The sequence below is a fragment of the Aotus nancymaae genome, unplaced genomic scaffold, assembly GCF_030222135.1.
Source record: "Aotus nancymaae isolate 86718 unplaced genomic scaffold, 86718_ANA_hifiasm-v0.15.2.pri h1tg000067l, whole genome shotgun sequence".
In the NCBI taxonomy this organism is placed as follows: Eukaryota; Metazoa; Chordata; class Mammalia; order Primates; family Aotidae; genus Aotus; species Aotus nancymaae.
In genome coordinates this window covers 1,104,082-1,120,488 of record NW_026988482.1, presented here as the reverse complement: position 1 = coordinate 1,120,488, position 16,407 = coordinate 1,104,082, and the positions used below count along the sequence as shown (strand labels likewise).

At 52.6% G+C, this 16,407-nt stretch overlaps 1 protein-coding gene across 1 annotated transcript in view; it reads right to left on the bottom strand.

Annotated features, from left to right (window-relative positions):
* USP13 (ubiquitin specific peptidase 13) overlaps positions 1-15,970 on the bottom strand; it is a 154,544-nt gene extending 138,574 nt beyond the window's left edge. Inside the window, exon 1 of the mRNA XM_064366828.1 lies at positions 15,812-15,970. Within this exon, the coding sequence (XP_064222898.1) occupies positions 15,812-15,970 (159 nt within the window). The remainder of the gene's footprint in view (positions 1-15,811) is intronic.
* Between the last annotated feature and the right edge of the window lie 437 nt (positions 15,971-16,407).

Genomic DNA, 16,407 nt, shown 5'->3' with positions numbered 1-16,407 from the left:
GTAAAAATACAAAAATTAGCTGGGTGTGGTGGCACGTGCCTGTAGTCCCAGCTACTTGGGAGGCTGAGGCAAGAGAATCGCTTGAACCAGGGAGGCAGAGGTTGCGGTGAGCTGAGATCACGCCACTGCACTCCAACCTGGCGACAGAGCGAGACTTCACCTCGGGGGAAAAAAAAAAAAAGAGGCCAGCAAAAGCGCTCACTGTTGGGTAGAGCCTTATGTAGAATTACCAAGTAAAAGATGTCTCTTTGGCAACCCCAAGACTCCATAAATGCCATTTCATCTTCTTCCCAGAGGGAACCTTACTTCAGCAGTGAGACAGGTTTAACTTGACAGCTGTGATTACAACCACCCAGCAAGGTAAGGCGCTAAGAGGGGAAACCGAGGCTCACAGGAATTCAGGGACGTGAAAGCTGGAGTCACATGGCCACGAAGTAGTAAGCGGGGTGATTTGAACCCCGGCCAGTCCAGCCCCCTGCAGGCTGCCTGGCGCTGCAGAGAAGCAGATGTCGTTTTGGTGGCAGGAGCCAGGTGGGCGGCTGTCGGCAAGCACACGCTGTCTGTCGTGGGGGCTTGGGGAAAAGAGCAGTTTATCTTTCTTTCGAGGCTGTTGCATTCAAGGAAAGCAGGAGGGACAGGCACAGGACAGCAGCCCCAGTCAGGTGAGCAGCCGGCACAGGCGCCCTGCCAGGCTTCCCTCGGGGCAGGAGAGAGGCTCCGGCAGCCTTGCCAGCTCCACCCCCACATGCAGAAGGACAGCTGGCATCCCTGGAAGCGGCCGCTGCAGACTGACAACTCCCTGACAAAAACAGTGGCAAGACCCCACGTGCTGGGCTCCGAGACACTGGTGAAAAGGCTGCGAGTGGCAGCAGCCCTCACGGCCCGCTCACCCTGATCAGCCGTGCCCAGCAATGAAGCTGGGCACCTAGAGAGAGAACCCACGCCACGGAGGCTTCCTCCAAAGAACAGTCTGGACCCTCCGCGGCAGAACATGCCCCAAACGGCACCTCCAAAGCAGTAGGACAGCGGCTTTCCGCAAAGGACACAATATGTGAGTTACTTTCTCTTTTTTTTCTTGACACAGAGTTTCGCTCTTGTCGCCCAGGCTGGAGTGCAGTGGCTCGATCTCGGCTCACCGCAACCTCCACCTCCTGGGTTCAAGCAATTCTCCTGCCTCAGCCTCCTGAGTAGCTGGGATTATAGGAATGTGCCACCATGTCAGCTAGTTTTTTTGTATTTTTAGTAGAGACGGGGGTTTCTCCATGTTGGCCAGGCTGGTCCTGAACTCCCGACCTCAGGTGGTCCGCCCGCCTCAGCCTCCCCAAGTGCTGGGGTTACAGGTGTGAGCCACCGCGCCCGGCCATGAATTATTTTCAACCCTGCTTCCTGTAGCCACCCCACCTACTCCTCACTCCACTTCCAGAACAGCAGCACCAGAGGACCCCCGTCTTGACGCTGTTGCCTTGCTCATGACCGGCTGGTCCCTCGGGTCTAACCCTACCAAGACCAACCTCTTTTACATCCCGCAGAGGATTCGACCTTGCTTTCCTGTCTCCCCGGGAATCTTCTCTTCCATAAGACAATTTACTGTGGCACACACACGCCCAGTGGGTCCCACCTCCACGCCTCTGTCCACCCCCACACTCCAAAGCGCTACCTCTCCAGATTCCAGCTGTCCAGGCCAGGAGCTCTTCTAGATTTTGTTGCTTATTCCCAGACCTAAAATCCCCACTCACAAATTTTGAGCACCACACTGTTTAACGCTTAAATGTCCGGCCAGGTGCAGTGGCTCATGCCTGTAATCCCAGCACTTTGAGAGGCCAAAGCAGGCAGATCACTTAAGGTCAGGAGTTCAAGACCGCCCTGGCCAACATGGAGAAACACTGTCTCTACTAAAAATATAAAAATTAGCTGGGTGTGGTGGTGTGTGCCTGTGGTCCCAGCTACTCAAGAGGCTGAGGCAGGAGAATCACTCACACCCAGGAGGAGGAGTTCACAGTGAGCCAAGATCACACCATGGCACTCCAGCCTGGATGACACAGTAAGATTCTGTCTCAAAAAAAGAAAACCCTTAAATACCCTCTAAGTGCTACAGGGTCTAACTTCATGACTCATCAGGGTTTAAAGACCACCTCTGTCATGAAGCCGTCTTTGAACAAATCCTTGAACAAATTACCTAACCTCTCTGACTCTCCATTGCCTCATCTGTAAAACGGACAAAAATAGTACCTACAACATGCAAGCCAGTTACCATGATAATTAATGAGATGACGTGTATAAAAGTGCCTGGTATAGCGTGTGATTCACAATCGCCACGTGACGGCCAGAGTCAGCTCAGGCGGTTACGAACTCATGCTGGACCTTCCATAATAGACACCTGAAATCAGCACACACAGTCCACAAGATGGAGGCCCCCGTCACGCTCCTCTCTCCGCGGCCTCTGTCCCCTCCTCCTGACATCCCCTCCACCCCGGAAGTACCTGCTGCGGTACAGACCGCACGGTGAGCCAGAAATCAGTATTCATGCTTGTTATTAACGCCAAGCAGAATGTTTCCTTTTAAATCTTTTTTTTTTTTTGAGACGGGGTCTCACTCTGTTGCCCAGGCTGGAGCACAGTGGCGTGATCTCAGCTCACTGCAACCTCCACCTCCTGAGTTCAAGCGATTCTCTGGCCTCAGCCTCCTGAGTAGCTGGGATTACAGGCACCCACCACCACACCCAGCTATGTTTTGTATTTTTAGTAGAGATGGGGTTTGGCCATCTTGGCCAGGCTGGTATCGAACTTTTGACCTCGTGATCCGCCCACCTCGGCCTACCAAAGTGCTGGGATTACAGGCATGAGCCAGCGCGCCCGGCCTTTCCTTTCCAGTCTTACCACGTGAAGCACGCACGAACCTGCACCTCACGCAACATCTCCGTCCAGAGGCACATTCAGATTCATTACATTCTTGTCACTGTTGCACTGTCCTGATGTTCTAGCCCTAAAAATAGGTGCCCCGTTCACATCTTCCCTGTGCACAGGAACAAGGGGAGTCCTAACTGTCACCACAATACTGAACACACCAGACAGAGGCCTGACCTGCAACCACAGAGCCCAGCCCTCCTGTCAGCTCCCTGAGGGCCCCATGTGGGATCTTTTACCCCGTGCCCTAGAATTACAACACATGAAACACTATTCAAGTACCCAAGACTCTTTACCCTGGCTCTCCAAGGGTCAAACCTATGATGTTTCAGATAAAGAGATAACATGAAAATACCAAACTGGCTACTTTTAATAACATTTTTTGTTCTAAAATATATGCCCATGATCTTTAAACACACACACAGAGAGAGAGAGAGAGAAATCAGGCTGGGAACAGTGGCTCATGCCTGTATACCCAGCACTTTGGAAGCCTGAGGTGGGTGGATCATTTGAGGTCAGGAGTTCACGACCAGCCTGACCAACATGGCGAAACCCCATCTCTACTAAAAATACAAAAAAAAAAAAAAAAATAGCCAGGCATGGTGGCGCACGCCTGTAATCCCAGCTACTTGGGAGGCTGACGCAAGAGAATCACTTGAACCTGGGAGGCAGAGGTTGCAGCGAGCCAAGATCATGTCACTGCACTCCAGCCTGGGCAATACAGCGAGACTCTGTTTCAAAAAAAAAAAAGAAAATCAGAAAAGATGCAGGCTTAACGGCGCAGGTTCACAAACGGTGTAGTTTTCAGTTCTCCTCTTTTCCTTTTAACTCTCCAAGACCTCAGCTATTCCACATCTTCCAGCATCTGCATTCCACCCACAACAGAGGCGTACAAAGGGAAACAGATATGCAACTCAGCTTCTGGGGTGGGACGAGTGCTCACGGAGAACACCTGAGCTGGCTTGAAAGGACCAGCGGGGCTTTTCTAGGGGGCTGAGGGCTGAGAGAACGCGTTCCCATGAATGCAGGAGCATGAGTGGGCACATGGAGGGCAAGGGCAGGCGGCACCTGGAGAATGGAAAACCCACTGGGACAGAGTGTGCAGACGGCAGGAAAGCCGCATCAACAAGGTCAACGGAGGCGATGTCCCATGTCAGCAAAGTCTGAATGGCACCACTGAGGATTTCAAGCCGGGAAAATTACGTAATCAGACCCCTATTTTAAAAGCTATCTGAGGTCGGGTGCGGTGGCTCATGCCTGTAATCCCAGCACTTTGGGATTACTCTGTAATCTATGAGGTGGACGGATCACGAGGTCAGGAGTTCGAGACCATCTTGGCCAATATGGTGAAACCTTGTCTTTACTAAAAGTACAAAAATTAGCCGGCCATGGTGATGCATGCCTGTAGTCCCAGCTACCCAGGAGGCGGAGGCAGGAGAATCACTTGAACCCCGGAGGCAGAGGCTGCAGTGAGCCGAGATCACACCACTGCACACCAGCCTGGGTGACAGAGTGAGACTTCATCTAAAAAAAAAAAAGATACCTGAGAGTGCAGTGTGACGGACTGGAAGGGAAACAAGGGGTCATTAGGAAGCTTCTGCAAGAGTCCAGGCACGAGGGGACGAGGGCCTGAGCCTCAGCAGTGCAAGGGACAGAGGAGGATGTACTAGGCATTGGCGAGTAATGGGATGTCATGCTGAAGGAGACAGTGAGCCAGCCTTGTTCACAGCAGCGCTAGTCACAGGAGCCAAAGGTGGACGCAGCCCGTGTCCCCGACAGATGACTGGGTAAACAAGATGCAGTTTACACACACGGCGGGATACCATCCTGCCGGACAAAGCAAGAAACCTGACGCAAAGACACGATCAGCCTTGAGGACACGACGCCAAGTGAGATGAGCCAGTCGAAAAGGACACACACGGCGTGATTCCACAGGCACGCAGCACCAGGGTGGCCAGATCTTAGCCACAAAAAGTAGCACGGGGCTTGCCAGAGGCTGAGAAGGGCAGAACGGGGGTGACTGCTTCATGGGTACAGGGTTTCTGCTTTGCAAGACGAAAAGAGTTCTGAAGACAGCGGCAATCACTTCAAAACAGTGTGAATGCACTGAAATGCCACTAACGGGACATTTTTAAGTGGTTATGGTGGTAGATTTTATGTTATGTGTATTTTATCACAATTTAAAAAATAAAGAGGGAGAGGGAGATAGAATGGATGATACCACTCATATCTCAGCCTGGGGCACTAAAAGGGAGGGGGGCGCCTCTAACCGAGCCCCAGATCACAGGAAGAGGAATGCGGGGGCTCCTCTAACCGAGCCCCAGATCACAGGAAGAGGAATGGGGGGCGCTCCTCTAACCGAGCCCCAGATCACAGGAAGAGGAATGGGGGGCGCTCCTCTAACCGAGCCCCAGATCACAGGAAGAGGAATGGGGGGCGCTCCTCTAACCGAGCCCCAGATCACAGGAAGAGGAATGGGGGGCGCTCCTCTAACCGAGCCCAGATCACAGGAAGAGGAATGGGGGGGCGCCTCTAACCGAGCTCCAGATCACAGGAAGAGGAATGGGGGGGCTCCTCTAACCGAGCCCCAGATCACAGGAAGAGGAATGGGGGGGCTCCTCTAACCGAGCCCCAGATCATAGGAAGAGGAATGGGGGGGCGCTCCTCTAACCGAGCCCCAGATCACAGGAAGAGGAATGGGGGGGCTCCTCTAACCGAGCCCAGATCATAGGAAGAGGAATGGGGGGCGCTCCTCTAACCGAGCCCCAGATCACAGGAAGAGGAATGGGGGGCGCTCCTCTAACCGAGCCCAGATCACAGGAAGAGGAATGGGGGGGCGCCTCTAACCGAGCTCCAGATCACAGGAAGAGGAATGCGGGGGCTCCTCTAACCGAGCCCAGATCACAGGAAGAGGAATGGGGGGGCGCCTCTAACCGAGCTCCAGATCACAGGAAGAGGAATGGGGGGGCTCCTCTAACCGAGCCCAGATCACAGGAAGAGGAATGCGGGGGCTCCTCTAACCGAGCCCAGACCATAGGAAGAGGAATGGGGGGCTCCTCTAACCGAGCCCAGATCACAGGAAGAGGAATGCGGGGGCTCCTCTAACCGAGCCCCAGATCATAGGAAGAGGAATGGGGGGGCTCCTCTAACCGAGCCCCAGATCACAGGAAGAGGAATGGGGGGGCTCCTCTAACCGAGCCCCAGATCACAGGAAGAGGAATGGGGGGCGCTCCTCTAACCGAGCTCCAGATCACAGGAAGAGGAATGGGGGGCGCTCCTCTAACCGAGCCCCAGATCACAGGAAGAGGAATGGGGGCGCTCCTCTAACCGAGCCCAGATCACAGGAAGAGGAATGGGGGCGCTCTTCTAACCGAGCCCAGACCATAGGAAGAGGAATGGGCAGGGGGAAGTGAATTCACAGTTCCACAGATGTCCTGATTTGAAACGAGCAGAGAACACGAACTTTTCCAAAAACTCTTCCTGACGGGGTCAGCATCACCTCCTACATCCCAAAGCTCTAAAACTGGCACAACTTTAAAGGTAATTAACTACTGTCCAAGGGATGACAAGTGACTTTTTGATTATGATTTCAGAAAAGCAGGACTTCAGGGTACACAGGGCAGACGGCACACAGACATCCATGTCACTCCTTTCTGAAACCCCAATCAAAGGGCAGCAAAGCGATTTTTTAAAGACATAAACTATATCAAGAAAGTCTGGAAAGCTGGACTGCAGATAAATGAAAGCGAAAAGACTGAGACGGGCGACAGAGCTGACTCCTAGGCCAGCAGCAGGGAAAGCCAAGATCCAACCCGATCTACACCCCAGAATGTCCAAAGCACTCCAGGACTGGCAGTTCCAGGTAACTCTGGAAGATGGGGTGAAGGAGCTAAAATAAAGAGAAAGGGTTTCTACAGAGCCGTCAGAGCCCCAGATCCCACCTCCGCTCCAAGAGGCCCCTCTCTCTCCTGGCAAACTGGAGAGTGATTCTCTAAAGCAGGTGAAAACAGAGGTCTCAGCGCCGGGGAAGAACAGGCTTAGTTAAGAATAGGGGCACTGGCCAGGCACGGCGGCTGACGCCTGCAGTCCCAGACTTTGGGAGGCCAAGGTGGGTGGAGATCGGGAGTTCAAGACCAGCCTGACCAACACGGAGAAACCCGTCTCTACTAATAATACAAAAATTAGCTGGGCATGGTGGTGAGTGCCTGTAATCCCGGCTACTGGGGAGGCTGAGGCAAGAGAATCACTTGAACCCGGGAGGCGGAGGTTGCGGTGAGCCGAGATCATGCCACTGCACTCCAGCCTGGGCAGCAAGAGTAAAACTCCGTCTCAAAAACGAACAAACAAAAAGAATAGGGCACCGTCCTGAATACATGGGGACCAAGAGAATGCATGTGTATCACTCCAGATTTGGTCAGAAAACAGACACTGTTCTAGCTATTACAGGCAGGAAGATATTCGATACAGGAAATTAAAAGCTTACAAAATCACAGGAAGGGCCGTGAGAGCCACGGTCGGAGAAACCACTGCTTATGTTCAGGAAATCGGGACGCACAAGCATCACCAGAAGCTGCACAGATGCCATCAGATCCCCACCACTGAGGCTGCTGTATCCCAGAAGGACACTCAGAAGCTGCGAGGAAAACCTCACATCGGTGCCACAGCTGCAACAGCAAAGTGGCTTCTCCTCTTTTGCCTTCTAAATCTCTTACTGGAAGAATCAATATCAGAATCTTGCCACCAAGGGATGCTGGGAAATGCAGTGTCCAGAAGCCAGCCCCTGCAATGATGGGAGAAGCTTAGCAAAGCAGGGACATGCTGAGAACCGACAGGCAACGTCCAGCTGGCATCCAACACCCAGATGCTGAGACCACCTTCACCCTCTGAACCCACCCGGCTCCCTGAACACTGGCAGACAGGCCTCTATACTTGCCAGGCAAGAGATCAGAATAGTCTCCTAACTGGTAGCCAAAGGAAAAACATATCAAGACACTAACATTTAAGTTTCCCCAAAGAAACAGCCCAGCCAAGTTACCCTACAATGATCAGAGAATAAAAAAAATTCCTGTCTCCGAAATAGTCAATTCCTAGCTCAAGTAGCGCTAATTTTTTCAAAAAGGGTCCATCAAATTCTCTAAATTTTAATTTGCTTCAAAAAGAATGTGCATGCAACATACAACATCTATGGTTAAGCTAAAATTAAGATAATAATTTAATGTGAATCCATAAAAGCTACATTTCAGGTGGTAAGCGGTGACGTCTTCTTGCCTAAGCTCTAGAACTCTGGCTTTCAAAGTAAGGCCTGGGAACCCCGTGACAGCCCAGAGAGACTCTGTAAGTCATCTGGGAGGTCAAAACTATTTTCGTGACATGATGTTATTTGCCTCTCTCTCATTCTCTCATGGCATACAGTGGCATTTTTCCAAGGCTACATGACATGCAATGGCATCATCATTTCAAAAGCTAACAGAATGAAATTGTTTGAATTGTTCTAAATTTCTCTCAGTTTTAATTTCTAATATGGCAAATAGCAACAGAAATCACACAAAAGCTTTTTGCGGTTTTCAAAAATATTTAAGAGTATAAAGAGGTCAAAAAGCTTGAGAATCACTGCTGGAGAGCAACTTTCCAGCTAGCTGCTTTTGGAAGGAAACTTCTGACATGTCAAACTAATAAGATTTACTTTAAGTTTACATCTTCAAAGTGGAAAAAAATGTCTGTATGCTCCTAAATTTTTGCTTTACTGCCTGTATCAGTTTATCCACCCGGAGGAAGAGTTTTCCACAGAGATCCTAAATGAACTTTTCTTCTCATTGCCTGCAAAGCCACGCGCACAGTACAATGGTAGAACGCAGAGAATCTTCAGACATGTACACCAGCAATCGAAGCAGCTTCATCCACAACAGTCAAAAGGTACAAACAACCCAATGTCCATTACCAGATGACGGGACAAATAAAATGTAACACATGCACACACATGCGATGGAATATGATCCAGCCTTAAGAAGGAAGGAAACTCCGACACATGCTGCAACACTGAACCTTGAGAACGTTCTGCTAAGCGAAATAAGCCAGAAACAAACGGGGGCCTAGCATAAGCAAATTCATAAAGACAGAAAGTTGCACGGCCATTACAAGGGGCCAGGAGAAGGGAAAGTGGGGCTTACTGTCACATGGATACAGAGCTTCAGTTTGGAATGATGGAAAACTAGGTATCAACATAGTGATAGTTACACAACAATGCGGATGTAATTTAATCCCACCGAACTGTGCTCTTAAAAAGAGTTAAAGTGGTTTTTTAAAAGCAGACTCTGGAGTCGGACAATCTGGATTCATATCCCGCCTCTACCACGTCCTGTGTCATCTTTGTACCTCAGTTTCCTCATCTGCAAATTGGTGAGAGCATACAACATAGGCTGTTGTGAAGATTAACTGAGTTCATGTAGGTACAACAACATATGCAATAATTAGAAGGCTTGGAAAGATATATGGCCTCTAGGGAGTGCCCCATCACCTCAGCACGCCTCTGAGTCACCCAAGGAGCTTATTAAGACACAGACCACGGCCAGCCGCGGTGGCTCACGCCTGTAATCCCAGCACTTTGGGAGGTAAGGTGGGCGGATCACCTGAGGTCAGGAGCTCAAGACCAGTCTGGCCAAAATGGTGAAACCTCGTCTCTACTAAAAATACAAAAATTAGCCAGGCATGGCGGTGCACACCTGTAATCCCAGCTACCCGGAGGCTGAGGCAGGAGAATCACTTGAACCCGGGAGGCGGAGGTTGCAGTGAGCCAAGATCGTGACACTGCATTCAGCCTGAGTGACAGAGTGAGACTCTGCCTCAAAAAAAATACAAAAATAAAAAACCACAGATTGCTACCCCTGACCCGCAGACATTCTGTTTCAGAAGGTCTGGGGTTGGACCCAAGAATCAGCAGTTCCCCGGACATGCTGGTGCTGCTGGTTCAGGGAGAACACTCTGAAAATAGCTCTGTATACACGTGAGATGCCATTATTATTACAGTATTATTATTAATGCCTGAGAGAATACCAGGCCCATCCATAAACACCTGTGGACGAAAGGGCAGAAAGACAGAGGATTTACTGAACCCTAACGTGAAGTCTTCCCGCACGCAGATGGAGGTCTCACAGTCTCTCCTGGTGGCATCTAAACCAGACACTCCCGTCAGGCCCCTGTCCACCAGCTTTGCAAAGACTCCCCGGCAGACAAAGAAGCAGAAGAGGCATCTCAGTATCTCTGAGCCCTCTCAGAACCCCCAAAATGAGAAAAAAACGCTCGTTCTTCCACAACAGTCCTGATGCGGGAAGGGGAGAAGAGGTGGGGTCGGGGCAACCATTTCTGCTGCACTCACATCCCCTCGGGCCACCTTTTCGGTTCGGCCACTGTGTGCAGCGGACGGTCACAGCAGGCGTGGCCCAACAGTCTCAGCGTCAGCTGCGCTGAGGACCTCATTTCCCAGCTGCTGCTGGTCTCTGAAGCCCGGGGAAGCCTGCTCCGCCTGTCAAAATACTTCCCATCATCAGACTCGGTCCCTGCAAATACACACTTGGAACAGTGCGGGCTTTTCCAGCTCTAGAACAAACGCTGACCCACGGGGGACGCTCCCTGCTGCTGGTTCTCAACTAGACGGTTCTGAAGCACACTCTGCAGGTGCCCGGGAGTCCCCAGTGAGGCTCAGCTCCAGCCGCCGCTGTGGAAGCCAGCTCCATAACTCACTCCTGGACTGGCTCTCCTTCTTCTCTTGCTCATGATTCCACTTCTGTTCCCTGGGATAACTTTCCAAAATAAACTGCCTTGTCTAAGCGTCCGCATTCTCAGTTGACCCAAGCTAAGGCAAGGCATAAACAGCTCCACTTACACTGCAGTGGGGAGGGGCAGAATTAGCAGGAGGGCGAACTGTGAGGACAGGCTGGAGCCACTGCTGTGACAGACGCCAGTGCAGACTTTCAGAGGAAAGGACGAGGTCTGAGCCCCGACAAATGATCACAGAGGAAGGTGGTCTTAGAAAACGAAACGAGCCGGCAGGGCACGGTGGCTCAGGCCTGTGATCCCGTAAGCTCAGCATGTTGGGAGGCCGAGGCAGGTGGATCATCTGAGGTCAGGAGTTCGAGACCAGACTGGCCAACATGGCGAAATCCCATCTCTACTAAAAATACAAAAAGTTAGCTGGGCGCCTGTAATTCCAGCTACTCGGGAGGCTCAGGCAGGAGAATGGCTTGTAACTGGAAGGCGGAGGTTGCAGTGAGCCGAGATCATGCCACTGCATTCCATCCTGGGTGACAGAGTGAGACTCCGAAAAGAAGAAAGAAAGAGAGAGAGAGAGAGAGAAGGAAGGGAAGGAAGGGAAGGAAGGGAGGAAGGAAGGAAATAAATAAGTCTCACGCATGGACAAGCCAGAGACTCACCTTGCTGGAACTGACCACCTAAGAACTGAAGAGACACAGGACAAAGTACACCCCGATAAATGAGCAGCTCAACAGCCATAGAGACAGGGGACGTCCACGCTGGTCCAGGAAGGCTGTGAGCGGAAGTGTGAGCCAAGACGTCCCTCCTCCGCGTGAGCACACAGAGCCTCCGGCGTAACCCTGACAACCAGACTGGGCTTACAACCTGAGATTGCCTCTTTTTCTTTCTTCCTTCCGTTCTCTCATTCCTCCTTTCTTTTATTTTTTTATCTTTTTGAGACGGAGTCTCGCTCTGTCGCCCAGACTGGAGAACAGTGGCGCAATCTCGGCTCACTGCCATCTCCGCTTCCTGGGATCAAGCAAGTCTTCTGTCACCACACCCTAACCCCCAACCAGGCGAGTAGCTGAGATTACAGGCGTGTACCACCATGCCCGGCTAATTTTTGTATTTTTAGAAGAGAAGGAGTTTCACCATGTTGGTCAGGCTGGTTTCGAACCCCTGACCTCAGGTGATCCACCCGCCTTAGCCTCCCAAAGTGCTGGGATGACAGGTGTGAGTCACCGTGCCCGGCCTTTCTTAAAGCAAATATGCATGTGATCACTAATTGGCCAGACACACTTTATGTTTTAATTTACTTAATCCACAAAACAACCTTTTGAGATAGGTTGTTATTGTCTCCATTTTACAGATGGAGAAACTGGGGCTCCGAGAAGTTACACACTGGGTGAAGAGACAGGGTTCAGTCTGGGCTGTCTCCGTCACGTCTGGTCCCCACAATCAGTGAAGTCACCACATTCTATGTGATAATCCCCCATGATTCCTTTCTCAACATTTCCCATGTGTTTTATCCTCACCACGTGCAGAGCCTGTAACTCCATGGAATTCACACATTTCCAAAGCCTTCACTGAGGTCCTGGTGTATACACCAGACGCTAGGCAGCTGATGGGAGTAACACAAAGCCTCCGCTCTCCAGGAAGCCGGCACTCAAAGGCAGAGACAGGCACGTGAACATGTCGCTGGGGGTTAAACAGGAATGCTTACGGTGTCTAGCGGGGGGGGGGCGATACGGAAATGATTCATAGAACAAGAACTACTTGAAATTAGTCTTGAAAAGAAGCTCTGGCTGGGGGCGGTGGCTCACACCTGTAATTCCAGCACTTTGGGAGGCCAAGGCAGGCGGATCACCTGAGGTCACGAGTTTGAGACCAGCGTGACCAACATGGAGAAAGCCAGTCTCTAAAAAAAAAAAAGAAAAAATTAGCTGGGCATGGTGGTGCATGCCTGTAATCCCAGCTACTCGGGAACTGAGGCAGGAGAATCACTTGAACCCGGGAGGCAGAGGTTGCAGTGAGCCAAGATCAAGCTATTGCACTCCAGCCTGGGTAACAAGAGCGAAACTCCATCTCAAAAAAAGAACAGAAAAGAAGCTCCATTGGGAAGGTGCATTACGGACCTTGTGCAATGAACCAAGCCACAGAGACGGGAATCTGCACGTCACGGTGGTTGGGTGGGGCCTAGGGTGGAGTCACAGGGCTCTGTGAGCGCAAGGCTCCCTCATCCCAAGACAGCGGTTGTTGAGCATCTGTTGTGTGTCAAGCCCTCGGCGGTGGGAAAAGGCAGGAGAGATGCTGGCACACGACTCATCTCCCACCAACGCGCAGGATGGCAAAGGTCTACAGACGGGGTCTGAGACATGCAGGCACATAATAAAGATGTCCTGATTCACAGCCTTCCTCCAGCACCACTTTAAGTCACATGACCAAGAATAGCCTTCCGTTACTGACCCTATAAAAGCAAGATCAAAGGTTTCCCGCTCCACTCCCTCGTCATGTACGCTCTGCTTGGCTCCACCTGACTTCCTGCTACTCGCCAAATGTATCTTTGTTTCCAAATACACGACAAGCAAATTAGTAGAAAATATTCACACTTTACACCTTCTTTGCGGCGTAGTTTCCCTTGCCTGGAATGCTGCTCTCCCTTGCTGTCTACCCATCTTTGTATGTAACCTCTTTCAAAAGTAACCCACGCAAGGATAATTTTGTTTTCCCACTCAGCTGGCTTTGGCCTTTCCCTAAGACATCCCACCGCGCTTGTGGATTAAAGTTTCTGGTGTGTTTAGCTGTCTATGGTCCTAACAGGCATACATGTATGAGCTGGCACAGAGTCGGTGCTGAGGAAACCCCTATCCGATTCTCAGTGTAGTGTCACACACCATACAAAATACTGGCTGAGTGCAGTGGCTCACACCTGCAATCCCAGCACTTTGGGAGGCCAAGGTGAGTAGATCGCTTGAGGTCAGGAGTTCGAGACCTAACCAACACGGCGAAACCCCATCTCTATAAAAAATACAAAAGTAGCCAGGCATGGTGGCACACGCCTGTAATCCCAGCCACCTGGGAGGCTGAGGCGGGAGAATAGCTTGAATCCAGTCGCAGACGTTGCTGTGAGCCGAGACTGCGCCATTGCACTCCAGCCTGGGCAACAAGAGTGAAACTCCATCTAAAAAAAAAAACTTCTCATTATCAAACACTGTGCTTTAAGAATTTAAGAATTATCAAACCTTCTTTCCCTTCCTCCCCTGAAACATAGATAATGAAATAGATTGATTCATCAGCCTTGTAAATAATTCCCAGTATCCCCCAAGGAACTGCTGTGATATGATTGAAATAATCAGTCTACACTGGATAAGATGTTTCTAGAATAGTAACATTCTAGAGACACACAGAGTGAGCTCCCAATAACTATTTGTGGAAGTGAATTAAAACAATCAGCTTTTTCCCCACACCTGCCATGTACCGCATCATGCAGCAAGAATTTCCAAGAGCAAAGTTTGTAAGCTGAACTTGAAGAAGAGCCCAAATCAAACACGGAGAAAGTCATGTGACCCACCTTCCATGCCGTGCTATCTTAAAAGACTGAGGCCACTTTCTTCCTCTGGGGGTAAGAACCTGAGGTTAGGCCCCTCATCCCTCCCCACCTTTAGGAGCTAGTAGTGGGAACTGCCCGGCACTGGCCGTAACATCTGAAAACGGCATTCTCAGATACATTATGGATCACATCCTGCATATACAAGGACCGCTGACTGTCTCACTCCACTCTGTGGGTCTTTTTGAAAGAAAAAACAAAGTAAGCAATCGAGAAATAAGTTAGATTTTATCCCTCAAATGACCTGGAATTACCATAAATAAAAAAACTAAACGTCACAGAGAGGATACTAATTCTGAGACTCCAGTGTGTACCGAGCAAAAACGCTTCGAAGCCACACAAAATCAACCCACGGATCATAAAGGAAACTGGAAACGCTGCTGCTCATTTGGACTTTCCTTCCCCCCCTGACAATACTCCACACACTATGAATAAAATGCACTAGACAACTGTGGGACCTGCCTGGGCCCATCCAATCCACGGGCCTCCCGAAGCGCTGAGATCTGCCGGGTGACATGTGAGCTCTAAAGTGGGTGGATAAAAATAACCTGGTCCTCAAAAAGGCCTGATAAACGCCAGACAGCTGAGTCACTTTGAAGCCCGTTTTGACTCTTGAGAGAGACACACACATTCAAACAGAACCAGGTGAAAACCACCACCAGCCGCCCCAGGTGGAAGGCCGCGATCCCTCCCAGCTTCCACTCCCTTCCCCGGGTCACGACTCGGGACTGAACTTTCAATAACTTACACTTGCGCGTGTCAGGCCCAGTGACTCATTTACAAGGGTAAGGGGGGAAGGCTTAAGAAAACCCCACAGTCCAGCAGACCCTCTATTTCTGCTGCCCGAGGGTTTCTTCTGACAGTCTCATTTTTGTTTTGTTTTGAGACGGAGTCTCGCTGTCACCCAGGCTGGAGTGCAGTGGCGCGATCTCAGTTCTCTGCGACCTCCGCCTCCCGGGTTCAGGTGCTTCTCCTGCCTCAGCCTCCCGAGTAGCTTTGATTACAGGGGCGCGCCACCACGCCCGGCTAATTGTATCTTTAGTAGAGACAGAGTTTCCCCATGTTGGTCAGGCTGGTCTCGAACTCCCGACCTCAGGTGATCCACCCGCCTCGGCCTCCCAAAGTGCTGGGATGACAGGTGGGGGCCACCGCGCAGTCCGGCCCCGACGAGCCAAAGGCACAAGAAGGAGGGGGCGGGACGGGACGTGGAGGAAGAGACGCCGGAGAGCAAATCAGAGCTGCCGAGAGCGGGGTCCCGGGAGGCGTGGGGGCTCGTCCCGCGCAGGAGGAGAAGGAAGGGCCGCGAGTCGGGGTCTGGGGGCTCCGCCCGCCCTCCTGCCCTGCGCTCCGGCCCGGGGGGGACGCGAACGATCTGCGAGGTGCGGGTCGGGCCGGGAGCGCCTGGATTTCGCCTCTTTCCCGGGGGCGGCGCTTCCAGCCTGGGGGGCAGCCCGGGGACCCGGCCTCGGCCGCAGGGGCTGGAGCTCCCCGAGGGTCCCGGAGTCGAGTCCGCGGCGCGGGCAGGCCCCGGCCCCCGCCCCCGGCGCCGACTTACCGGGGAGTCGAAGGAGAAGGCGCACTCGCTCTTGTAGACGCGGTCCCCCGACCTGGGCACGCGGATGGCGGGCATGTGGGGCACCAGCAGCTCGCCCAGGTCCCCCGCGGCCGTCTTCCTGCCGCCCGGCATCCCCAGCAGGGCGCCCCGGCGCTGCATGGCCGCCCCGAGCGAGCGAGGACGCAGCTGCTGCCGGAGCGGAGCGGAGCCGCGAGAGCCGAGTGCGCGCGGCCGGCGGGCGAGGGGCGGGGACAGCGGCGCGGGGCTGGGGCGGGCGACGCTGCTATTTTAATCCAATGGCGAGTCTCGGGCCCAGCTGCGGCGCCGCGCGGGGGCGGGTTGGGGGGAGCGCCGGGGAGGGGGGAGCGCCGGGGAGGGGGGAGGGCCGCGCGGGGGGCGGGTGGGGGAGCGCCGGGGGGGGGGGGAGCGCCGGGGAGGGGGAGCGCCGGGGAGGGGGAGCGCCGGGGTGGGGGGAGCGCCGGGGTGGGGGGAGCGCCGGGGAGGGGGGAGCGCCGGGGAGGGGGAGCGCCGGAGAGGGGGGAGCGCCGGAGACGGGGGATGGCCGCGCGGGGGGCGGGTCGTGGGAGCGCCGGGGA